General features: G+C 37.2%; 1 protein-coding gene across 5 annotated transcripts in view; it reads right to left on the bottom strand.

Moving 5' to 3' along the window:
- Positions 1-25939, bottom strand: part of PGGT1B (protein geranylgeranyltransferase type I subunit beta) — a 78622-nt gene that overhangs the window by 14426 nt on the left and 38257 nt on the right. Inside the window, exons 9-13 of one of the 5 annotated variants that reach the window (XM_072958075.1) lie at positions 16978-22576; positions 14828-15054; positions 14378-14477; positions 11384-11519; positions 7359-7461 (exon numbers count right to left, since the gene is read on the bottom strand). In XM_072958075.1, coding sequence (XP_072814176.1) covers positions 22395-22576 — 182 coding nt within the window. In that variant the 3' untranslated portion in view covers positions 7359-7461; positions 11384-11519; positions 14378-14477; positions 14828-15054; positions 16978-22394. Of the gene's footprint in view, positions 1-7358; positions 7462-11383; positions 11520-14377; positions 14478-14827; positions 15055-16977; positions 22577-22695; positions 22796-25939 lie in introns of those variants that run through there. The other 4 variants (XM_072958077.1, XM_072958080.1, XM_072958078.1 and 1 more) reach the window with 4 other exon arrangements.

Here is a 25939-nt window from a genome sequence, read left to right as displayed (position 1 = left end):
ATGACTAAAGCAATGTGCTGTACACCAGAACAGACACAACATTGTAAACTGACTATACTTCAACACAAAATAATAAAAAATAAAATTACAATAGCATCAGAAAGAACAAAATACCTAGGAATAAACTTAATCAAGGAGGTGAAAGACCTAAACTCTGAAAACTATAGATCATTGATGAAGGAAACTGATGACACAGAGAAATGAAAAGACAGCCCGTGCTCTTAGATTGGAAGATTAATATTGTTAAAATATCCGTACTACCCAAAACAATGACAGACTTAATTCAAACCCTATCAGAATACCCAAGACATTTTTCATGAAAGAAAAATATCTCTTTTGTAGGAGCCACTAATCTCATTCTTAAGGGCTTCACTCTCATGACCTAATCACCTCCCAAAGGTCCTACCTTCTAATACCACCACACTGAGGGTTAGGATTTCAATGTAAGAATTTTTGAGGGGATACAAACATTCAGCCCACAGCAACATCCTCTACATGGATATTGCTAGTAAGTTTAAAGGCTGAAGATTTTGTTTCTGGTCACACTGCTGGGCTCTCTTATTATTTCTAATAGCTTGTTAATTCCCTGGAACTAAAAGAAAACAAAAAGAAATTATACTATCTGAATACACACAGGGCATTTTTTTCCCTATTTTTTGCCTATATTTAGAGAATTTTTTTCTTGTCTTCTTTTGTTATAACTACCAAGTACAATGTAGGCTAGCAGAAGTGATAAGTCATTCTAGTCTTATTTATGACTTTAAAGGAAACCATCCAAATAGTTTACCTTTTAGCTGAGGAATTTGGGGGTTAAGGATTTTGGAGTAATAATATTCTTTATTGGGTTAAGAAGGTTCTTTCTATTCCTAATATTCTAAAAAGAGTTTTTTTTTATTAGATATACATGTTGAATTTTATCAAATGCCTTCGTGGGACATCTATTTACATGACTGTATGGTTTCCATTTTTAATCTAGTAATAGATTGAATTACGTTAATATTTTTTTCAGCGTTGAACCTCTTCTGGAATAAATCCTGCTTGGTTATGATACATAAGTCTATTAATACATTGCCGAACCTGAATATGGACAGTTCTTCAGCATTTTTGCTTCAATGTCTGCATTTCTCTCATCTGGTCACTTTCTGGTGGCCTAGGATTCTTCCTGTTGCCTCTATCTACCCCTTCTGAGTCAGTAGCGCATTTGAAATCATTTCCATTTTTAGGTAGTAGTTTTTCTCTGTTAACATTATTCCATCTGCTTTGCATATTTCAGGGTTCCTTATAATAATTTCTGGCCTACCCAGTGTATCCATTTCTGTTTTCAAGTATTGCTGTGAATTTTTTAAAAAAACAAAAAAGATCTGTCATTTCTAGGAATTTGGGGTGGAAGAGACACAGACCTTTGCATACCTCTCCCTCCATCTTGCCCCAAATCCAAGATCGATGCCATTTTTAGACTCTTGCTGGAATCTGATTATTTCTAGTTCTCTTGGATCAGTTTAAATATCACCAGAAAACTAGGCACATTAACCTAACTATTTCTTCTCTTTCCATAATGTGCTTTTTGGTTTAATTCCATAACATGTTAACTATTAGGAAGAAAAGCAGTTAGCCAAAGTTACCTGTTATGGAGATATGTCGCAATATGCCTTTCCTAGATGGCTTTTCAACTACCATTTGGGACAGATCCTTAGGATTTCTTCTTGGAATGGATGAGCTTGGTCAGCTACCAAGATTTCTTCCTCCTCTACATCAGAGTAAGAATTTTTTTCCCCAAGTGGAATGCTGGTTACCTCAGTAATATTAAGAAGAGTTTTCTTTTGAAGTCCCCTTTCCCTCAAGGTGAAAAGGATATTTATATCTTCCAATAGCTTCTTTTCTTTAGACGTTTATCACAAACAATCTTTGGCCCAAAGAGGGTGGCAAACTGCTTTGTGATAGTTTGCTTAAGGACAGAGGATCAACTCTTGTCTCAGAGATTCCCAAATTGCAAAGTTGGAACCGTGTGCACATAACCTAAATTCATCCTCAATCTCAGAGGACACTTGTTTTTCTAGCAAGCTAGAGTTGGCCCAGGAGGAAACCTAGGATGGCCAACCCAGGCTATCTTAGGAGCCTACAGCCCCCTAAGACACACTGCTGGGCACAAAGACTTAAATGCCTGCATCCCAAGTCCATCCACTGAGTCCCAATACATATACCAACAGCATTCAGTCATTTATTCAATATGACCTACTGTGTGCCTGGCAGTGGTCTGGCAGTATAGATTCAGCAGTAAACAAGATCAACAAGATTCTTAAAACATAAATGTCCTTTTAATACCATGGTCTGTTTTGAAGCTTCAATTTTGTATTAGACTTTCTGATGCTGAGGTAATACGATCTTGGCAGGGAGGGCAGGACCTTTTTTTCCTGCAAGGTACACTGTGAAATGATATACCATTTCTTTCCTAGGAAATGAGATATGCAAAGAGATCATCAGTTTGTTTGTCATCAGATATGGTAAAAATATATTGGATAACCAACCTTCTCTTAACTAGGTCATGACCACTAACCACCCCTACCCCGACCCATTCACACTGGGGCATAATTCTTTGGGAGATGATACCTTCTGTAGGTTCGGAGAAGGTAGGGTTAAGAGAGAATGCTGCCTCTGATCAATATAGCCACAGCATCATCATAAATTATTAAACACATAGTCTGTTTTTAGTTTCCTTGATCTGCTTCTCTCATCGTGCCTGGTTGTGTCACTGCCACAAAAGTTTGCTCTTTGCAAAGCTGAAGGACCTCCTTGCAGGACCCCAGTGATCTTCCTGGGGCAAAGGTCCACTCTGGATTATTCCTCCTGCCTCGTAGCTAAGCAACAATGTTTTTTAACCATCCTGAGTGCACTGTTGCTTAAAGATGTTATAAACCAGAGATAAAGGAAGTTACTTATTAGTGCTGGCAATAAGATAAATGGGCTGGCTCTAAGGGCCATCTTCCTGTTGTTCCTTGTTTATTTCAGAAGGTTGTTTTGTGAGAGTTGGCGGAGGGAAGATATGGGGAGGAAGGATAATTTTCAGGATCTCAGATTCAGATCAGATATTGGTTTTGGTGGCAGTGAATAAGGAGATAGGGGTGTATGAAGAGGTATGAATTAGTGTAAGATTATCAAACAGCAGGGTTCATTGGCTCTGGCAAAACTAATAAAGTATGTCTACTGTTCTATTTTGCCACTAAGACATATTCGTATGCCAGCGTTGTGTCAGCGTTCCTCAACAAAGAACACAGTACACATCTTCATTAATCCGAAGTTAAAAATGTTAACAACATCAATATAGGCCAACAATTTATCGGTTAATCTAAGTATTTGCTAGGACTTAAAGCACTGCTGTTTTATTCCAGAGGAGAGAAATCTGGAAAGTAGAAAAAAATCTGGGAAGAAATTTGCAGAGTAGAAAAAAATGCTAAGAAAGGAATTCTATAAGCATCATACTACAAAAATAATGTTGACTTTGACGGGGAGGAAGGACAAGCTTCTGGCCAGGAGGCAGGCACATTCTCCCCTACAAACTGGCCAGCCGAGGCAGAGAGGAGCTATATGGTGTATGTTTAGTTTTTTTTAAAAAGTCACCTTGTTCTGAATAAGACCAAGGGCACCAAAGGAAAGCATACTGAGAACTGTGCGTGCTAAGCTATTGGCTGCTTGTCTGTAACCGCCATATTTACTCCCTTTGCACAGAACTCTCTCCTTCAGAGTTTGGCCATTCCTGCTGCCTCTGTTCTCCTCAGTGACCCTTACTTGAATTCATAATTGAAATGGAGGGATCTGTGTCTTCCATGATGTGAAGTAAACAGACTCTCTTTTAAGGACTCAGACCACTTCTGTGGCCTCTTTCCTAATGCCCACACGTGTAGACAGGTCTTCATCTGTATCCCGAAGCCCCGGGACTCCTTCCACGGCTGCTGTTGGCCATCTACTCTGGCAGAATTCTACAGTTTGACTGGTTGGCAAGTGTCAGAAGGTAAACAGAATTAATGATAAACAGAATCAGCCACAGCACCACAGCCAGAGCCTTAGTCTCTGAACTCACATCTCTTCATTTGCTGAGACAAGCACAATTTTTAACTCTATAGGGGAAACATTATGACATTTTCCATTGTAGAGTATTCTTCTACTATGATTTTCTTTCTCACACATTTCTGGGACACAGTAACAATATTTGTAAATATTTCCTTAGAGAAGCAGCAATATAGTTGCATTAATATAAATGAGAAGAGTATTTTCTGCAAATTTATCTACTTTAGAGTTTCATCAGCTTGCTAGGGGAGAGCATATTTCACAAAGGCATTTCATAGTATATTGTTTACTCTTAGAAACAAAAATTGCTAATATTTATCTTCCAGTATTCATCTATTTAAAGATTCATAATACATGTTTTGCTGTGTGTAATGTGTACTTAGTTGAAATATTTGTCTCCTATGATTCCAGAAGGAGTTTTAAGTTTCTTTTTTCAATATACCAAATTTGGTTTACTCAAATGAAAAAGAAATGCTTTCTATTTAACTGTAAAAGTACTCATTGAGTAACAAATTCTAATTTGTTACACGTTACCCATTATTTTGTAAACAATGAGAAAAAATGGCAATCATATATAAAGTATCCAACACCTGTTAAGACTACAAGCATTTATTCAATGAATGAGTGAATGAATAAATGAACAAATGAATATTTCTACTTTACAGCTAGAGAAACTGAGGTTAAAAGAAAGGTTTTAGCCATAATCAAGCATAATATAACTTAAAGAATTCTCTGAAAATCTGGTTTGAATATTCTTTTCCTTTCTTTCCTTAAAAGATAAATGAAAGTTTTAATACTGGACATTTACTCTTTGAAAGGAAAATCTGAGAGTGATGTTTTATAGACAAAAAAACCTTCAGATGAATATTTCAGAAAAAAATTAAGGAAGAAAATTATTTCATCTAAATGTCACTTCTTTCTTTTACTTGCAAGTCTAAAATAACCATTTAAATACTATATAATTACAGAATCTCATCAATTATAACTCGAAATTGTGGATAAGAAAAAGTCTGAACTCTCAGTAAAGTTCTTTTTTGTTGTATACAGCACCTTGTTTGTATTTTCTAAATGACCACTGCAAATGGAAAATAAAAACAGTAACACAGCCTTATCTTCATCTGCCACCAACACCACAATTCTAGTCTGAGAAACTGGATTTTATGATGCATGACTTCAAAACTTATTTTCTCCTCCTTCTTTGCTACAGAACCTTGAGAAATGCGCCCAACTTAAAAAAGGAACAACAAAAAAAAAATCCAGGCAAATGTTTCCCAGCATTCTTTGCAGCTAGGGATACCCAATGAAATGTCACTGGAAGGTGTTGGGTGGGGTTTCTGGGAAAACCATTCTGCCCTCTTCTTCCTTCTTTTCTACCTGAAACACAGTCCTGATACCTGGCACTGCAATACCCCTGCTGGACTCCTGAGGAGAAGCTGAGAGTAGAAGTCACCTACTAAGATGACTAGACAAGAAAAAGAGATGAGCCCAAGTCTCTAGGAATGGTGGAGCTTCCGTCCAGTCTTGGACAACAGACCTCCCAGCTTCTCGTACTCAAGAGAAAATTAAACTCTAACTAACTTGCTTAAGCCATGTTATTTGCGTTTTCTGTTATATGCAACCAAACCTAATCACGACTGATAGAGCCACATTAGAGCTATTTGACTTTTAGCCATTCATTTAACTTCTCTGTCTACTCATCTGTAAAAACGGGCACAATAATAGTACTAGTTCAGAGAGTTGTTTTAAGGATTAAATGAATGTAAAGAGCATAGAATGGTAACCAGAGCAGATTGACCACTCAGTGGATCCTGTTACTATTATTCACTTGCACCACCTATAACATCACACCTGGAGTATAAAAGTGAAAGGAGAGGGTGTGTGAAGAGGTGAAATCATTGTATTTGTTTCTTGCCACATTCTTCAGAGACAGAGACCTAGGCAAAAAGCTTAATAGAATCATGATAATACATACTTCTCAATTAAAATCACTTTACAGATTACCAAACACTTGCAGATAACAGAGATTTTCTAATCCTTACTGGAGCTCTGAGATGAGGATGAATGCTGAAGCTTGTTTGTGCTGGCAGGTCATTAGTTGACTGGCTCAGTGGCCAGAGTCCACGTTCACCGTTTTGGCTGGGTTCCATTTCATGGCCCTAGATGGTGCAGCATACTTGGCCCTGGCTAACTGCCCGCTGAACCTGATTCCAAGTTTAAGTAGTGTGGGAGAAGGTGTGTTTCATACTCGAGAAACTGTCTATCTTCTCCACCTGCCAGCAGGTGCATGTGGGTTGTAACTAACACTTTTCTTTTTTTTAAAAAGAGCTTTCCCAAATCTTTTTCAGAAATCTGACTTTTTTTTTCCCCCAGCTTGTTTATTTAGAAGTCTTTTGAGCCTCAGGGGTTTAACTCCAGAATGCCTCTCAGATTAGCTCTACTTCAATCTTAATGTGATAAAGATGATAAGAGCTAGTAAGTACTGAGGTACTCACTCTGAGTCAGCACCACTGTAAGTGCTTATTCATATCATCCCATTTGATCCCCATGAAACTCTGCAAGGCAGGTGCTATTATATCCATCCTTCAGAGGTGGTCACCCTGAGCCACACACCGAGGAGTGACTTGCCCAGAGTCACCGAGACAGGCAGTGGCAGAGTCAGGAGACAGCCCATGCTCTTAGTCACGCCCGACATCTGTCTTAGAGTCATAAACTCTCTACTGCTGCCTTCACTCGCCAAGCCTCAGCCCCTGGGGAGGGAGGGCGTGGGTATGTTTCTTTGACTGTGGCCATATTTTTATCACTTGTTACTCCATATCCCAGTCTTTCATTATTCACAGAGGACGATGAAATCCCTCAGGCAGTGCTTCTCCCAGGTAAAATACCAAGACTACTGTTTTCTGTGCCAGGGGCTTATTGCCTTTGGTTGCTCCTTCATCTCAGCTCACTATCAAAAGCCCATGAGAACCTCTGGTCTGTGGCTCCAAAGCCACTTCTCCAGGGAGAATTTTTTCTGATGAGTCCATTCCTGCCAGTGATATCCAATCAGCTAAGAATGACTTCTTGTAACACATGCTAGAATAAAGTCTATTTCCTTGATCCTAACCAGCATTATCAATGTAATAACAGTGTTTTCAGAGAGGCAGGGGGAGAGAGCGAGGAAATGACACAGAATCTTTTAAAAGTAGAAAGGTATAAAAACTCAGCTTCTGTGACCTTCCTCCTAAAACCCGTAACCTCAGGCTAATAATGAGAAAAACATCAGACGAATCCTAATTAAAGAACATTCTACAAAATACCTGACTGGTATGCCTCAAAGCTGTCAATGTTTTGGAGAAAAGTCTGAAAAACAGCCAGGAGGAGACATGATTACTAAGCGTAACGTGGTATCTTGGATGAGACCTGGAACAGAAAAAGACCACCAGTCAAAACCTAAGGAAATCTAAATACAGTTGTTAAAAAAAATGCACTAATATTAGTTAATTAATTGTAGCAAATGTATCCTGCTCTAATGTAAGATGTTAATAATATGGGAAACTGAATGCAGACTGGGGACTATCTGTACTATCTTTGCAATTTTTCTGTAAATCTAAAACTTCTAAAATGAAAAGTTTATTAAACAAACCAAGCAAACATGGGCAGTGTCGTCAAGTTCTATCATATGTCTGAGATTCTACTAGGCCGGCTGACATACTGCCCTATCATTTACAGAAACCCTGAACCAAACACCACCTCCCCTCTCCTCTGAAGACTTTGGGCACTTTATAGACAGGAAGACCTCAGTTTTTATTATTTGTATGAATCCACGTGGCACCTTTTATGATCCCTGTGTTACACAGTAATGAGATCTGGCCCAGGTAATGGCTTGCTAAAGGTCACCGGGATGGAGGCGTAGCTGGGTGTGGAGCCTTGACGTGTTTACTGTTTCTGGTACCACTGCAGGCTGGGCAGGGAAACTGGCTAAGATGAATTCAGTTCTATTCAATTCAACCCACATTAGGGAGCACTTACCAAACTATAAGCACTGAGAATCTTAAACTGAATGAGATTCAGCTCCCTGCTTGAGGGCTGTGTGATGCAGTTTGGGAGAGACAAATATATCAGCAGATATTTTCAATAGAAGTTGTTGAGTGCCAAGGCAAGTTATTTAGCCTTAGGAAAAAATCTCAGCCTGAAGTGCAGGTGAATTCTGGTTAGGGAAAATGTGTTTCTTGGTTCCTTAGGGGCCCGGCTGCATCCACTGCCCTCTACTGAAGGTTCCCTTGGTGGCGTAGTGAGACTGCATGCACTAAAGCCCATTTTCTGGCAGGGCATAAATCTTACAGTCAGTGGCTCAGTTCTTGTGAGAATATGAAAGGGCTCTGATAGACATGAATAGTAAAGTAGAAGAAAAAAAAAAAGACAGTTTGGGTAACTTGGTTTCCTCCTGTGTCTCTGAGGTGTGAATGGAGAAGAAAGATATGTGCAGGATTTTCTGGACTGTAAAATATTTTGGCAGTCCTAGGAGAGCATGACAGCCCTCATCTTTCTGTTTATGCTTTTAGTGTCTGATTAGGGACTTGGGACAATAGAGATTAATGCTATTTCCTTACACCCTTTGATAGCAGGGCACAGGCATTTCTTCTTTAGGTTGTGAGCCTCCCTTGGCCTGTTTCCTCCTTGTGAGAGAGCTAAGGAGCCATGGTTAACTCTTTAATCCTCTGGGCCATGGCTTGAGGCACTGTAGTTAAACGATTACCGATTTTGCAAATGTAAGATTTTTTTTTTCCTTTTAATGATGAGTCTCTGAACGAAAGAAGCAATTTCCTCTACTGGGGGTTCCAAATCACTCATCTCTTCTAAATTTTATTCTATAAACAGTTGAAATTATTTGCTCCCTTCCCATGTTTTCTGAGGATGTGAGCAGCCAGCTGTTGGGTCCTCTTCTCTTTCTGCTTGGAGTCTTCTCTGTCACCACCCTCTCTTCTCGTGACCTAGAAGTTCTTGCTCTCAAGGACAGATGCCCGCTTCACATCCTGAGAGAATTAACATCCTTCCCTTCACAGTGATTTTCCTGAACTCAGAAGAGGAAAGAAACTCTTTTGCTTGGCTTTATTCAGCAGCTGGTGTGGTATCACAGGCTGCAATTCTTTGGTAAATTACACCAATAATTGTTCAGCCATCAGGGGAAATTGGTCCTTTATAACATCTTCCTTTTATGAGTCTTCCTAACACAGTGAAATTACCTTAACACCCAGAAGAGGGTTTAAAAAGTGATACGTGAAGAAGGCTGGATGAGGGTGCATGTGGAAGGAAGTGTACAATGCTTGGGGAAGAAAAAGGATACAATATGAGAATGTGATTTTTAACATGGATGTAGACCAGATAGGAATAAAAATTATTTTTAATATCTTTAAGGAAAAGACAGTGAGTGAACAATATTTAGTCTTATATTTTTGAAAAATAAGCACTGAACTGTGACTTAGTAGACAGTTGTCATACCAGATGTTTTTCATCTATAACTTATTTTGATATGATTTAATTTCTCTATGCAATAATACTATTACAGTTAAAATATAGCAAATCTATCGTGAAAAGATAGAGCATAATTAGAGATAAGAAATGTGTTTACACACTATCCTGCATTTTATTCCACAAGTCAGAGAAATAGAAACAGAATTATTCTGAAATGATTCATAAATATTATATACTCTATTATTTTAGGGAAACACCTTCCCTAGAAATGGCCAACAAGATTCCCTGATTGATTTATCCGATAAGCATGACTTTCATACCTACCAAGTGCTGTATTACACACTAGAAATTTGAAGACGAATAAACCCCAAAGCTGTTGATACCAAAAGCTCACAGTCTGCTTAAGACAGTAGACAGTGAACAGGTAATTACTGTCTGGTGTGGAAAGCTCTGTAACAGAGGCACATGATCAGAACTAGGGGGCAAAAGGGTGGCAGGAAGACTCTATAATGGGCCAGTGTCTTGCTCTGCCTAATTCAGCAGGGGCAGGTAAAACTTGACTTTTAAGTTGACAGTTGAAGTGTAAGTAAGAGTTTAGAAGGGCAGGTCAAGGGTATTCTAGGCTGAGAGCCAGTCTGGGTAGAGAAAAGAGCAGAGAAAGCAGAATGCTTCTGGATATTAAAGATACTTCACTGTGACTGGGTTGGGAGAGGGGAATGACTCAAGATGAGGCTGGAAAGGTAGACAGGACTAAGCTCTCCAGGGTCTTATACAGCATGCTAAGGAGGCAGACATTACCCCATGGACAGTACTTCTTAAACTTTTATGTTCACAAGACTCACTGGGGAGCTTGTTAAAATGGAGACACTGATTTGTTGGGTCTGAGTGTCAGCTTTTCTAACAAGTTCCAGGTAATGATGCTGCTGCAATAAAGTGCCCTGCAGGCCTCACTTACTTTGCAGATAATCACCAAGTCCAGTACCTGGTATGGAATCCCTGTGTGCTAAGATATGATACCTTCAACCCTTTGAGAGGAGGAGTTTAGGGTGGGACTTGGGCCAACAGAGCCTCCAGGAATGATGGATTCAGCCCACGGGCTGCCTCCTGGGTTTACTGCAGGTGGCCCACAAACAGTATTTTCTATGTGTTCTATGATCAGAAGAAAGTAGAGAAGCAAAGCCAGTACAAACAAGCAGGTCTGCATGGTAAGAACCACATTCTGGCTTTCCACTGAGAAACCACAGTGTTGCAACAATGAGCCCCAGTTACCCAGAGTGGCTGATACTGGTTGTTGGCATGTTTGAAGATTGAAATCTTGGTTCCAGTTCACCTCTACAGTGGACTTAGTTTATCTAGCCCGTGGTGGTTTCTGCAGCAACTCAGCTCCATCAAGCTCAAAGCTGATTCTGTTACATAGTTGGCAATTAAGGAGGTGTGGGACTGAGAAATAAGAATCTTGTTCTGTGACCTTCCAGTTATTACTGTTTAATTATTTTTATGGGTTTATGAGTTATTTTAAGTCATTCCTTAGTCTTTTCTCAGAATATTACAAAGATTATTAAATTGCTCATTTTTCCTAATAAATTTTAATAGCTATTTGGAATAGAGAAATGCCAGGCTGTGCCCAGTGAATGAAAACTTGAATTTCTGCAGAGCTGATTGGTCTGGGGATCACCATTTATAAGCGTACAAGTACAAACACATTCACACATATGTGGTTGCATCTGCAGATCCATTTCTATAAATGGAGCTGGCCACACGTGTTGTCTCTACAGAGGGCAGCAGAATGGGGGTGAGTGTGGGAGGGAGACCTTCTCATCAACAGCACTCATTTTGTCCTGTTTAAAGTTTTTCTGATATGAATGCTTACCTTTAGAAAAATAGGAAAGACAGACATCTCAGTGATTGAAAAGCACGAGGACACTTGCAGCACCCTTTAGTCTGCTGGCCTGGGCAGTGACAGTCACTCTCCACCTGTGCCATGTGACCTTGAAGCTCTTGTTGTTCTGTGTGTTTAAGGGGAAAACATGAAAGTTATCGGATCTCCTGAAGCTAAATTACCCAGAGTCTGGGTAATTTATAAAGGAAATAAATCTTTGAAATAAATTTCCTGTAAGTCAGAATTTTTTCAATTGTGTCCTCATTTGACAATTTCTGCCCTCTGTTCAAACAACAGTGAAATATAGTTGAAATGAGATATAATAATATTCCAAAATAAAAATGAACCAGAGGGAAAGACATTTCTTTTTCACCCAGGCAAAAGTCTTCATTGATGGCCCTCTTACCACCTTCTCTCTCCACAAATACTCTATCGTAGAACTCTGGGGAAAAGCATATTCCAGATAGATGCTATGCTGACTATTAACATTTAATGAATAACTTCCATTATGGTATTAAATATTTATAAGCCGAGAAGAAGCGTTGTATCTTCCATAAATGCTACGAGTATGAAACATTCAAAAGTTACAACCCAGTTTGCAGTCTCCTCTGACTTAAATAAAATCTCACTTTAGTAGAGTGAGCTCTCTGAACTCATTTAGACACTACAGTAATGTTGATGACTGCCTGTTGTAGAAATGAAAGCTGAAATCATTTGGTTTGGAGCTCTGTGTTCTGTAATCTGTGTTTCCTCTTCTCCGAGGACGTAGCACAATGTTTGAAAAACTGTATTACAAGCAGTGCTTCCTGAAACTCATTTGTCTGCTTAGATATTAATAGGCCTTCCACTTAGAAATTCTTCCTGCATTTTTAGGTTTCATCTATGAGGGATGTAGAGATAAAATATAAATGTTTCAATATAACTAACATTGAGCCAACCCCAACTTCCTCAATGTTTTCAATAAAAATATCTTCCTTCTCCAGTGTTGGACATAGCCCGGGCCAGCTAGGGGTGACACAGCATGTTGCGCATGCTTAACAGTTCTGAGCAGTCCAGTTACTGGAGAAGCCAGTTGTGACTAAGGAGGGGTATACAAAAAGATTGACCTGTAACCTTCACCCGCTCTCTCTAAAGCCAGCTCAAATAAATGCATAATAAACAAAGAGGGTTTGGTGATATGCAAATCACCTTCCCAGCAAATTCTCTAAGCCACACCTTCTTACTGATGGCCACTCCCAGAGCCCCCCACCTAACAAATTCTGGAGTTGGCACTGAATCTAAACATCTTCCACAGAACAGCTCTCTAAATATTTGAATATGGTGAATAAGGCTCATTTCTCTCTTGCTCCCTGGAAAGCCCGGTCTTCCTACTTCTGCCCTTTTTAATATGTGGTATTTAGAACCTGACTGTACAGAGCACAGTGATGTCATCACCTCATTCATTTTAGCTGCCCTACTTCTATTAAAGTGACACTTTAATAGGCAGGGATACTTAGAAAAACTGTGATGTGTTTCTTTCCCTTTGCATTTCCTGTTTCACCAGAGGTACTCATTTACCTTGAAAGGTTTAGTATATATTACACCAAGGAGAAAGGGAAGAAATAAACAGCTCTAGAGTTTGCAGCAAAATAAGAATAATAAAACCAGGCTTTGTTACTTGAGAAAAGATTTTCTAAATTAAATTCCAATTAAAATGTCAAGGTAATGGTAGAGACCCTGGGAAATGAAGAAAGGAAAGTCCCTGTCACAAACAAAGGGGAGAAACCTTATTGTTCCCAGCCCTGGAAAATTGTGGAAAGGATGAAAGAGATGGGCAGAGGAGAGGTGTATGGAAGCCTAGTAGTGGTATCTAGACAGGTGTGGAGGAAACTAGCAACACAGGGGCTGGTAGCCTGACAGTACTGCCCTTAGATCTGGACAAGAGGGGTCCTTGTACTTTAGAGGACCCCATTCCAGGGCTCCCCATGAGTTGAGGGATTGGTGGGCCCCCTTTCTAGACCATGTCCCAGGTACCAGAGATCCCAGAATTCCTGGGCCCATTTCCAGGGCCTTCATGGGCTTCTCTCCTGGGTCCTTTTTGGACTGTGCTGTCAGAGTGTGTGTACACTCTTTGGTGCAAGGTATGATGATGGAGCAGCTGTCTGGGGGAGTTGGAGGTGATGCAGAATTATCATAGGCATCAGGGAGCTCCTCAAGGTGTGCGAGGGTACCTAGGGTGTGGAGAGAGGGCTGGCCACAAGCTGGGAACCTGGATGAGGCCAAGATTTCTAAACTTGAACCTGGCCTTCCAGTCTCAGGTTCTTTGGGACACTTGGTAGGGGGATGTTGGTAGGGCAGGAGTCTGGACACATGATGAGAGCAAAGATGGCCTGACTCAGAAAGTGTGGAGTAAAGAGAAATCTTGCGTTCAGATGGAGAAGGTGCAGGTGCATGAAGAGAGATCAAGTAGGGGTGAAAGAGACATCCCTTACACTCTTTCCAAGAGAAAGTGGATGTGCATTCTCTGGCGATCCATAATGACTGAAGGCCAGAGCTGGCAAGCTGGCAAGCTAGCAAGCCAGGGAGAATTCTTTTCCCTTTGCTGGTTCTGCTTCAGCCCAGCAGCACCCACTGCCAAATCATGGCCTGGGTTGGAAAATGATGTTAACTGTACATTTATGCTATGCACAATTACTTGGTACGACTTGTTTTACCTCTATATCCAGGGTGGCTCAGTAGCATCGCAGTGGGGGGAGGGGAGGGAGGTTGCCAGATATATGAAATGAAGACAATGCTTCAGGCATAAAGATCTAGGAGTTTCTGCACAGGCCAAAGAGATGAGGGAGGGAGGGTGTATGTGTGTGTGTATGTGTGTGTCATGTGTGTAGAGGGCTGGAGGAAGCAGATATGGAGTCGCTAAAATTAGGGAGATTGCCAGGGGCCTGGGATTAGAGCAAAGAGGCCAAGTGCTGGGACTGTGCAGTCTGGCACATGGCAGCAACCCACCTCGAAAGGCCACACTTGACCAACGGCAGATACCTCAGTAGGCACCAGGACAGGGACCAGACCAGAGCAGCAACCTGCAAGAGAGGCCCCCACCAACCGCCTGGAGGCACATACACCCAGACAACAAGGAACAGGAGAGAAAAAAAGACACTGACATCAGAAGAGACTGAAATTATTAGCTGACAAATTTAAATGGTCCCACTCCCTAGACTTTCCTACCCTGATAGCCAAAAAAGATGGGGAAATGAAGAATGAGTCCATTTGAGAAACTAAATGTGGCATTTTCTTTGCATAGCTGAGTATTCATCACATTTCAACCCGACTACCACAGACAAGATCATACTAGCTTTTTCAGGGTGGGAGTAAAGATCACACTATTGAATCACACTGAGCTTATGGTTAACTAAAACTTTTTAAAATTTAAATTTGCAAATGATATGGGATTCTTACTTGCTTCTCCTGCTGAAGCCGCTTCTTCTAAATCAACGATTGGTTCTCAAATCTGAGTGTGTATCAGAGTCACCTGGAGGGCTTGTTAAAACATAGCTGATCCCACCCCCAGTTTCCAAAACGAGTAGGTCTTACGTAGGGCCAGAGAATTTGCATTTCTGAAAGTTCTCAGGTGATGCCAAGGTTCTGCCTGCAGACCACACACTGTAAACTACTGCTGTTAAGTCCTAAATTAATGGAAAGACATCATTCTGATTTTACTCTCAACATAGATTATGCATCATTCATTCATACAGCATTTACAAAGAACGACCTTCCCCCCCAAACTTAGACTTGCTTTCTACATGTGTTATCAACAAGGGAATATCTTTTTTTCCCCATGTAGAATGAAAAAAACTTTACAATTATTAACGTCTAGTGTTGCAGAAGATACGAGGAAACAGATACTCTAATACCCTGCTGGTGAGTTTATGAATGATTACACTGTTTTTGAATGGCAACGTAACAGGTACCACTAGTATCTTTAAAGTACACTCCCTATAATCTAGGAACTCCATAGGGGAAAAAAAATATGATGTTCACAGTAACATTTGTGAGCTAGAAATAACCTTAATATGAGAAATATTAAAATAAGTATCAAGAGTCATAAAAGTAAAAGGTATTGCTTGAATAGGTATTCTTATATGCATATTTCTAAAATTTAACCACTGAATAATCTTCCATAGTATCATCTGTAGCATAAAAAAAAAAGTATTCTCTAGCAGAATATTCTAGTGTGGTACTCAATCACTAAAATTCAAATGGAACAACAAAAATCCATGTTCTAGCAAGCTACTTAGGTATACGTTATCAAATTGATTATTTTAGTGATTATTTTCCTTCACCCTTTAGAGATTACATAAAGCTATACCAAATTCCCTGACTTGCTCATTAAGTGAGGGGGGAACCGGCTTTGAGCCTAAGCTCATAGTTATCTCCCATGAATTTTATGTGCCTTTCATGTTCCCACACATACTTAAAAAAAAAAACAATTTTAATTTTGAAAAATTTACAGACCCACAAGAAGTTGTAAACTCTGGAGAGGCCCCATGTACCCATCACCCAGCTTCTCCAATGATAACATCTTATGTAACTGCAGTGCACTATCAATCAATTAAAAAAATCCCACATCTACTTTTCATGACAATTCTTCATTTAAAGCCTTGGTAGGAGCTTTAATGAAATGTTATTAGGATTAAACATCTGGAAAAATGTGAAAAGAAGCAAAAGGATGAACACTTCAGTCAAAGAATTGTTATGACATGAAAAGAAGATCCCTGTCCTAGAGACAGAAACATGCACTCTAGTTGCAGCATTACCACAAATACACACACACACACACACACATATACATATATATTCAATCTTGCATGAGTTCATTCATCATTGGGCCTCAGATTTATAATTGGTAAAATGAGGAACTAAGCTACTAACTCATTTAAAAATCTGTGTCAAGGGAGCATGCACCAGTACAACCTTCTTAGAAAGCAATGTGGCAAAAGCTATCAGAATTTAAAACGTGCCCTCCCTTTGTCCCAGCCATTCCACATCTATACATCTAGCTTAAAGAAATCATGTAAGTAGGCAATGATACATTGTCATGCATCTTACAGCCATATGATACATTTATGCAATGCAATACCATGTAGCTATTTAAAGCAAAGTATGGCTCTTGAGAGGCACTCATATGTCGTGGAACGGACAAAAGTTACAGTACAGCCTACACAGTATCTCATATTCTTTTGTGTATATCTGTGGACGTACGCATATGGTATTGGGAGGACTAGTGCTTAAACCTACCGCTTTTTAAACAAATCTACATCTGTATGTATGGAGAGAGAGAGAGTGATGAAAAGTCCAAAGGATTTACACAACAGTTGTGGTTATTTTTAGGACGGATAGGCTGGGGATAGAGGTGGGGAGAGGATCATCAGCATCTCTTCTATTTTTTGAATTGTAAGAATAATAAATGCTCATTGTAAAAAAGAAGTTTCAAAGTAAAAAAAACTATATACTCTTCAAACAACATAGGTAAATAATCTGAATAACTGAGCACTAGTCATTCCAATACTACTTAAGTAAAAGTTCACCTTTAACTACTGAGATGCTACCTTTATTGTCTTCTAATATGCCATTGGGTCTATTTCAGGAATTTTTTTTCCGTTCCACTGGACTACTCATTTGTCAATACTAAATTTTTAATCATGGAAGATTCATGAGCATGTTTTAATGGCAGGGTCAGTTCCTGCTCACTATTATTCTTTTTCAGTGTCCATATCTATTCTTGCATGTTCTCTCAAAAACAAAAACACAATTTTTTTAGGATAGCATTAAATTTATAAACCTGAGGAAAGAAACATGTTTTGATGTTATCTAAGAATATAGTATATACATCTTCTCACTTGTTCAAGACTCTTCTGTCTTTCGAGACAGAATGTCTTTATTTTTTGGAAGCTTTCCTTGTACACATTTGGACATGTCTTAAGTTTACATAAACGTTTCTTTCTCTTTTTGCAATCGTAAAAGATCTCTTCAAGCATATCTTCTAACTACTTTAGGTTTGTGTGTATATATATTTTATTCTTTTTAGTAAACATTTTTATTGAACTACATACAGAAAAGTGCACAAATCCTAAGTGTACAGCTTGATAAATATTCATAAAGTGAATGCACCTATGTAACCAGCACCTAGATCATGAAACAGAACGTCGCCAGCACCACAGAAGCTGCTTTGTACTCTTCCAGTCCTTGTGGAGCAAAAAAAACCAGCTGAAAAACAATGTGTTGATTATGATTCCACTTATAAAAAGTTCAGAAACAGACAAAACTGATAGTGATTCAAGTCATGATAGTGCTTACCTTTGAGGAAGGAGGTAGTGACTGAAATGGGGTGTTTATTTCTGACACCATAGATCATTTTGCTCATTTTGAACTTCGTCTAAATGGAATCACAGTATGCACTCTTTTGTGCCTGGTAAAGGCTACTGACATTTGTATGTTAATTATAAGCGAATGCTACTTTACTAAGTTAGTTCTCTTATAGTTTTTTAACAAATCCCTTTGGGTTTTCCAGATATAAAATCTTACCTGCAAATAGTTTTCCTCTTTCTTTTCAATTCACATGTCTGTTTTCTTTTTTCCAATTTCATTTGACTAAATCCCCCAACACAAAGTAGAGGAGACAATGGGCTTTGCTCCTGAATTTGGTTGGAAAGCCTCTTGTTAAGATGCTGGGTTTGAGCAGATAAAATGCCAATAAATTACTCATCAATTTCTACTTAACTGACTATATTTAATGAGCACTCAATTTTGCTAAATGTCTTTTCTACAAAGATGGAGATAACCATATGATTTTTCTCGACTCTTTTATGATGAAATTAATGGGTTGTCCAATATTAAATTACTCTTGCATTCCTGTAATAAACCCAGCTTTCTCATGACATTACTTTTTAAAAGTGCCATTGAATTGTTTGCTAGTATACTGTTAACATTTTTGCACTGATATATTTGTGAGAGCGATCTATAGTTTTCTCTTTGGTACTATCTGCCAGGTTTTAGAAACAATGCTATCATATTCACTTTATAAGATGAATTTGAAAGTCTTTTTTGTGTTTTTTGCCCTCTGAGATTCAAGATTCTTTTTATAGCCCCTGGAATTGTTTAAACAACGCTGGGATTATTTAATCATGAAGGTTTGGTAGAAAAACCCTTGAAACAATCTGGGCCTGATGCTTTTTGTAAAGTGCACATTTGTTTTGAATTTCTGTATGTATCTACTAGGGTAAATCTTGGCAATTTGCATTTTTCTAAAGTTATTATTTTCTAATTTATTATATAAAATTATTCAAAGTAGTGTTATAATTTTGAAAATTTCCTTACTTTATGGTTCTCTTGTCATTTAGATATTCGTTTTTGCTTCCTCCCTTCTTCTCTTGAGTAAGTTGGCCAGTGACTTATCTATCTTACCTTATGGCCTTCCCCCTTTTTATTAATCCTTTCCTTCTACTTACTTCTGGAAATTTGCTTTTTCACCCAGTTTTTAAGACTTCGTTGCTTAATTTTTAGCTTTTCCCATTTTTATTGATATAGTTCTAAAACTATAAATTTCCTATCATAATGGCTTTTTTAAAAAAAATTAGGCTTTCATCAGTCTTGTGGTCATGTCCTTCTGATGTACTTTCATCGTCTGTAGGGATACTGGTCTGCTTATTCTCTTGTTTATTAAAATTAAATGAGATTTGATTGTAATCCTTCTCATTTGTGTGTGTGAGTGTGAATTGAGTTTTCTTGTAATTTGAGGAGGGAAGGGTACCCTAGGATGACTTTTCTTCGCTCTATGGCCCTAAAGCTTTTGTTTCATCTTCACAAAGTACTTTTAAAAATTATACATGTCCAGATATAATGTCTATGTATATTGGCTTTCCCTCCCAATGCTTACCTGGACTCTCTTCTCTTTATCCTATTGACAGTTCTGTCCAATATGGATTCTAATTCTACCTAGGCTTTGTCTTGTTAGTTTTAAGATGTATACAGGACAGGGCTCGGACTGCTCTAGCATAGTCATCAGACTGTACTACACTGCTCTAACACTTAGCTAACAGGGACCTATAGAAGCCCTCCCAGTTTCAGCTTTTGTTCTCAGATGGGGCCACTGAACTTTCTAGAGAGAAACTGTGGGCAATGTTACAGTTCTATTCTCATGGCTGTCAGAAAGCAGCTGCCTGCCTTTTACTTCCTCCCACAAGGATGCTAAAATGATGTTGGTTAGTGGTTTGTCCTTATAAAATTATATTTTGAAGTTCATGGGGACACCGTGACACCTAGTTTTGCAGACTAGGATATGTGGCTATCCTAGTTATTCTGTATTCTTCTGGGGAGATTAAAAAAAACTACAAAAAAGAAGCCATCATCTTCCTTGAGAGATCTGTAAGGTCTCTGTTAGAGAAAAGAGGTTTAAATAACAATTTTATGATGGTTATGACAGAAATTATAACTAAGAATTTACTGCATTTCAGGTACTAGGTTAAGTACTTAATATGTATTATCTCATTTAATCCTCAGACAAACTCATGACTTAGATTTCTCCTCCCTCATTTTATCAAAGGGGAAGTTAGGGCTCAAGATTTCACTGGTGAACTCACAGTCTGGGATTTAAACCCAAGTCCAGAGCACCTCCTTACTAAATTGACTCTCAATATTATCCAGTTTCTAATTATATACCACTTTCACTAAAATTTCTATCTGATTTTAAATATTGATAAATAATTATTTAAAGATCTAATAAAAATGTATATATATTATAGGTCAAATCTAAAAACACTGTAAATGATAAACAGCTATATGACCTGATTCATCTTGTTTTCATACATGTGCTCAAAACAAAGTTTCTCCTATCATCTTCTAAAAAATACCATACTAGGGATAGGAGGCAGAGCACAGGGAATAGATTTACTCAAGACTTCATATTCTCCTTTTCGTTCTATCACCACTGCCAAAGAACAAAATATATATATATACATACATATATATACACACACACACACATATGTATATATGTATATATATAAAAAGTATTGCTTATAATTTATTAATACTTTTTTTTGTGGTGAGTAACTATTTACAAAAGTTATGAATAGTTTCTCCACAATTCACAATGGCCTGGTACTGTTTTGGTCAATATGCTGCTGTGGAATGTGAACATTCACTGGTCCATAAAGTTTCACAAGATGGCCTCTCACAAGTATATCAATTAGAATTATATTGTAATATATAATCCTATGCTATTAAATTATACAAGGAGTTAGAAAATATTTCTTAATAGTTTTATGAAATACTCCAACCTTGAAATTCTCCTTCATTTATTAATATGGCAATTCCAACCATGAATGGCAATTCAGGAAAAACAATTTGGGCTTTTTATATAGTTTTTATATAGTTCATACATACCATTTTAATTCCTCATGTCTAAGAGATGACTTAGTTTGAGACATAGACGTCCTAATTTGTCAGGACTTAAACAGGTGCAACTGGAATAACATATGGAAAGATGACATCTGTTGTTAAGCTTATTTTTTCCCCACCATCAGAAAATTGGATTTATTTCTAATTTTAAAAAAAAGGTTGACTTTGGCAAATTGAGGTTTAAAACTAAGCATGCCAATAAGAAATGAACCATTTTTCCAAATATACACTAGATTTCCTTTGGGAAGGGCCATTATTTAAGGGTTTTTTCTTTACTCTAAGAAATAAAAATAAAAATTTAAGTATTACAATACCTAAACAGTGATAGTAGTAATTTAATTTTTATACTGATACTTTTAAAACTAATAAGCCAATATTTATTATCACCAAGACTTTAACTTCATTACAATTAGCTAGGTCATAGAATGAAGAAAACAAAACAAAGCAAAATCCCAGTCCTTAACCCCTAAATAGTACGTTTCCCTCCCACTTACCTGAAAATACAAAAATATAAATGACCACGTATGGAGTGATACCATTAAATTTAGTTAAGTGGTGCTCTTTTTTTTTTTTACTTAAATGTTTACTTATTTACTTTGAAAAAATTAGAAAACCATCAGTTTCAAATTAGAGCAGCTAGCACACTAGTGGCAACAAACTAAAGAAAAAAAATTCAAGTGGCTAAAAATAACTCAGTTATAAAAGTACATTTTACAATATCATGTATCTCAGAAAAATAAAATCACTAAATGTCTTCCCTTACAGATGACTATTTTCTCTGCAAAAAAGCAACTAATGATTTGAGATTAAAATCAAACATAACTATTACTGACCTCAGCAACATCTAAAATAAATGACCCACACAGCACAAAACTTTCCCATTCATGATCACATAGTTAAATTACTTTTCCTTCAATTACATAATAGTCTTCTTAAAACAATCTGTTAGAAAATTATTAGATTAGTTAAGCCTATTCATTTTTGCTATGAAGTTACTTTCATTTATACAGGCCACAAAAGTTTAATTGGCACATTTTACTTAAGAAAAAGACAAAATAAGTCATTCTTTTTAAAAATTATGGGATCATCTGTTTTCAAAGAATAATCCCAGATACTTAATTCATTAAAGCAATGTTCTACCATCAGCAGTCAAGCTTTTTAAATGATCACTAAGTGTTCATCCGATTATCACAGCTATGTGAACTGTAAACTTCTTTTGAAGATTTGTGTCCATTTTATAATATGATACAATTTTGTACTGAAGAGTTTTTTAAAAAGATAAACCTACATACATACAGTTAATTTACCTCAAAGAACTTAGAAATACAGTATAAACATTAAGAACCACAACAGAGTCCACCGTGGTTCAAACTCCAACAAAGATTTTCTTGAAACCTAGTACAAAGGTTACTGGCTCAAGACCATATACCAAAGTGACATCGGCACAAGATTCGATTGTAAGACTCTACCTCTGAAAAAAAGAGCACACTTGGTTATACATGGCTTTTAACCTTGAGCTACAGTTACGCTACAAATCCCCCCACCCCGCTTCCCAATCTAAAGTCAGTCATGTGGAGATGTGTACATTCTCTGAGCATTGTTTAGAGTCCTTGGTTTTCCAACTCTGATGGAGATCTCGTAGGCGTTCAGAAGTCCGTGTGCTTACATTCAGAGCAGGATGAACTTTACAAATGCCACTTTCCTCCATTAGTGACAGGCCACAAATTCCAAAGTATGCATGCAAAGCATCTGAAAATAAGGCATTTTTTTTTATCACAACAGGCATTCTTATTTGTACATGTTACAAAATATTTTAGCTGCTTATGAGCCCATCAGTACATTAAAAATAAATTCAGAAAACTACTTACTACAGGTTTTGAAATATTTGCTTTCTCAAAGTCGCAAACACCAAATTTTTAAAAATCAGATGATCAAAATCAGATGATCTATTATTCAAGAAAATCATCACTAAAAAAGAAAACAGTTCCTGGCTGAAGAAGTGACATTCCCAACATCCTCTATGATTAAAGAACAGACAGAAAGAGTAGCAGTAATATAAAAGACTTCTCCCTCTAACAGGTTATCCCTTTGTTTAATACAGAATATGGAAGCAAGGGGCTTCATATTGTAAAATTAATTTTTTTTCTTAAAAATGAAAATAAATTTCTGAATCTAAGAAGCATTACCCATCCTCTCTAAGTTGTACCTCGGACAGTTTCTAAACCATATAGAAAGAAGCTTAGGCAAACAACCCAATCTGGAATGCTGTACCATATTTAATTTTCCTATTTTGGGTAATGTCAGTCATTCTAAAAAATTTGACCTGACAATAAAAACAAATTCACACATTCTATTTGGTTATAATAATATGCGCATTCATATCATAACAGTTCTTCTACACTGGCCTCACTACAGTTTCCCATCTTTCAGCGGGCAGCAACCTTCTTCCATTAAAATGGCCCCTGAAATCACAAGGCTATTGCTTGCCTGAGAGCCTTATATGGATTTCTGAAGACCTCAGAGCTCTGCAGTTATGGAAACACTACCAAAAACAGATTTTGCAGTAGTCAAAGTTTTTTTCTATTTTTGAATTGGCCATCATTTATGGCCTCATGAGCTATTAAAGTTCAAAACATCCTACCAAGTCAAACTTTGTCAAAAGAATTAAAGAGAAAGTTTTACTTACAGAAATATTTACTTTTCAAACAGGAATGACAAATAGTTGTGCTTACTCAATGTTATTTGTGAAAAAGTTACTTCACCAATGAAAGCCTATGTTAACCCCCTCCTGTATCATTTTCAGAGAATGCTTAGGTTTCCTCTGGCTAATTTTCCTAATTTTCAGACCACAAAAAATAAATTATATTTTACCTGTACTATTATATTTTTCTTGCAGATATTCTAAAATTACAAAAGGCACAAAGTAACAAATTTTCTTGTCTATAAATGAGAAAATTTTTCTAGGAAAAAATGCAACAGAAAGAGGAAATACATTCAGAATAACATAAAATAGGATCTTACATTTTCCAGGTAATACAAAAATAAACTTTTTTTCTCAAGAGGATTTTTGTAAAAGGACCAATGAACCAGAAGTTAAATGTTTAAAGCCTCAAAAATAAATTAAAAAAAAAAAAACTCCTTATCTGTAGGTGGTGATGTATTCAAGCTCTTTAGATGTTGAAATATGTTTTCTTCATAATAAAACTTGATTCTTTTCCTGTTTTTTCTATAAATATATATAAAATCTCTTTGTGTCAAATCTGCTACTAGATTAATTTACTGGAACCAGGAATAAGCTAACTTTTAAAATTCTTGTTAAACTGATTTTTGAAACAGGTCTGGGAACAGATCTTTTCCACATAAATTCAATTTATCATACACAGACCTTCTATGCTCTGTAATGCATAGGATCTAAAGACACTGTAACATATCTAAAAAATATCACATCCAAGTATTTACACAAATGTTACAGTTAGCAACTGATCTCTCTGGAAAAAAGCTCCAAGAATTTTCTTTTAAAAGCTATTATTAACACTCAAAATGTATTTCAATGTTTATATAAGAAATACTTTTCAAGAGACTGTCACTCCCTTATTCCTATTAACTGTTAAAACAGTTCATTATTTTTTAAATTAGCATCATGCACTGACTGAAAAGAATGGAATCAATACCAAAATAACTGTTTCCTTGAAGCACTTTTTAAACATATTTATAGCTATGTGTTACAGATACCAAAAAATTTTAAATAATATTTTGCTTAAGAAATTAAAAGCATTGTACATTTTTAAAATAAATATATTCTGCATAAAGATACAAGTAAATATGAATGTGAGGAAATAATCCTGTTCATTTCAGGAACAAAAATATGATTCCACGAGCCCTTTATTTGTATTTTGATTCAGGTACGTATTCAGACCATAACAGTTCTATGACAAGAGATGAGCTGAAGCGGTTCTAGACTAATAATAAAAACCATGATTCTACTGCAATGCTGCAAAAAATAATCATTCCTTGAATCTAGTTTCATATATTTATAGTTAATACTTACCAATTTGCTTATCAAAAGTGTCAGCATTCTGACTTATTTTTAACAAACTCTTGAACTGATTTTTTTTGGAAGCTGTAGATTCAATTTGCTGGAGGTGAAAACATAATGGGGAGGGGCAAGTAGCTTGAGAATTATGCGAGAGGTGGGAGAAGAACCAAATCTTGGGAGGACCTGTGTGCCATGCCAGCTGACTCTGAGTGTTAAGAAAGTCTTTGAATGATTTTAACAGATTTAATAGAAGAGTTCAGATTAGAGGTTCTCAATCGTTTTTGCATTAGAGATCCCTTTGAGAGTCTGAAAAGAGCTTTTACTCTTCTCCTCCCCTTTAAGCAAATGTACAACACAAAGTGTCAACAGGAGGGGCACGAGATTACAGGCAGGAAGACTGACAAGACCTCTGCAGAATCCTAGGCCTGAACTTGGACCTAGTGACACTAAAGTCCTGGAGCAGGGTAGAATATGGAGATAATGAATTGGGTTGGCAGGTTAGGTCTGAGGGGCCTGTAGACAGTATCCATGTAATTACTGACTTTATTATATTAGAGCATGCACCTTGGAATAAGGCCTTTCTGGAAAATAGCAGAATTAGCCACATATTTTAGAGAAATGTCATTATTAATAAAGATATTTCATTTTTCTGAAGAATCCATTTAAAAGAACTTATGAAATAAAGAATCCTTTGTTCTTCACATCCATGCCATTCCTGAGTTTGGAAAGCATGGAATACTGTACTGTGTGAATCTATTTGGTTCCTGAGTTTTAGAGTGACTAACCATTGAGCGTTCAGATAGCAAAATACTCACCTAGAAAAATAACATGAATCTGCCAAAATTCAGGTAAGAATATGGACAGTGAGGGACATCTGTATTCACGATTTGTGAATTTTGATTTAATAACTTCTGAAAAGAGTAAGAACTAGTTCCCCTTTTGGATTTAACAGCAATTTATTCTGCATAGCTTAAGTGGTAGCTAATAATCCTGAGATCTGGGATGAACCAAATGGTTCTATTTTGGACAAGGACCATTTAGACCATCTGCTTATTGCCTTAAATAAAACAAAACAC

This window comes from Vicugna pacos, chromosome 3 (genome assembly GCF_048564905.1).
Source record: "Vicugna pacos chromosome 3, VicPac4, whole genome shotgun sequence".
Lineage (NCBI taxonomy): Eukaryota > Metazoa > Chordata > Mammalia > Artiodactyla > Camelidae > Vicugna > Vicugna pacos.
Note: the sequence above shows the minus strand (reverse complement) of the source record. Positions and strands in the feature narration are given on the sequence as shown.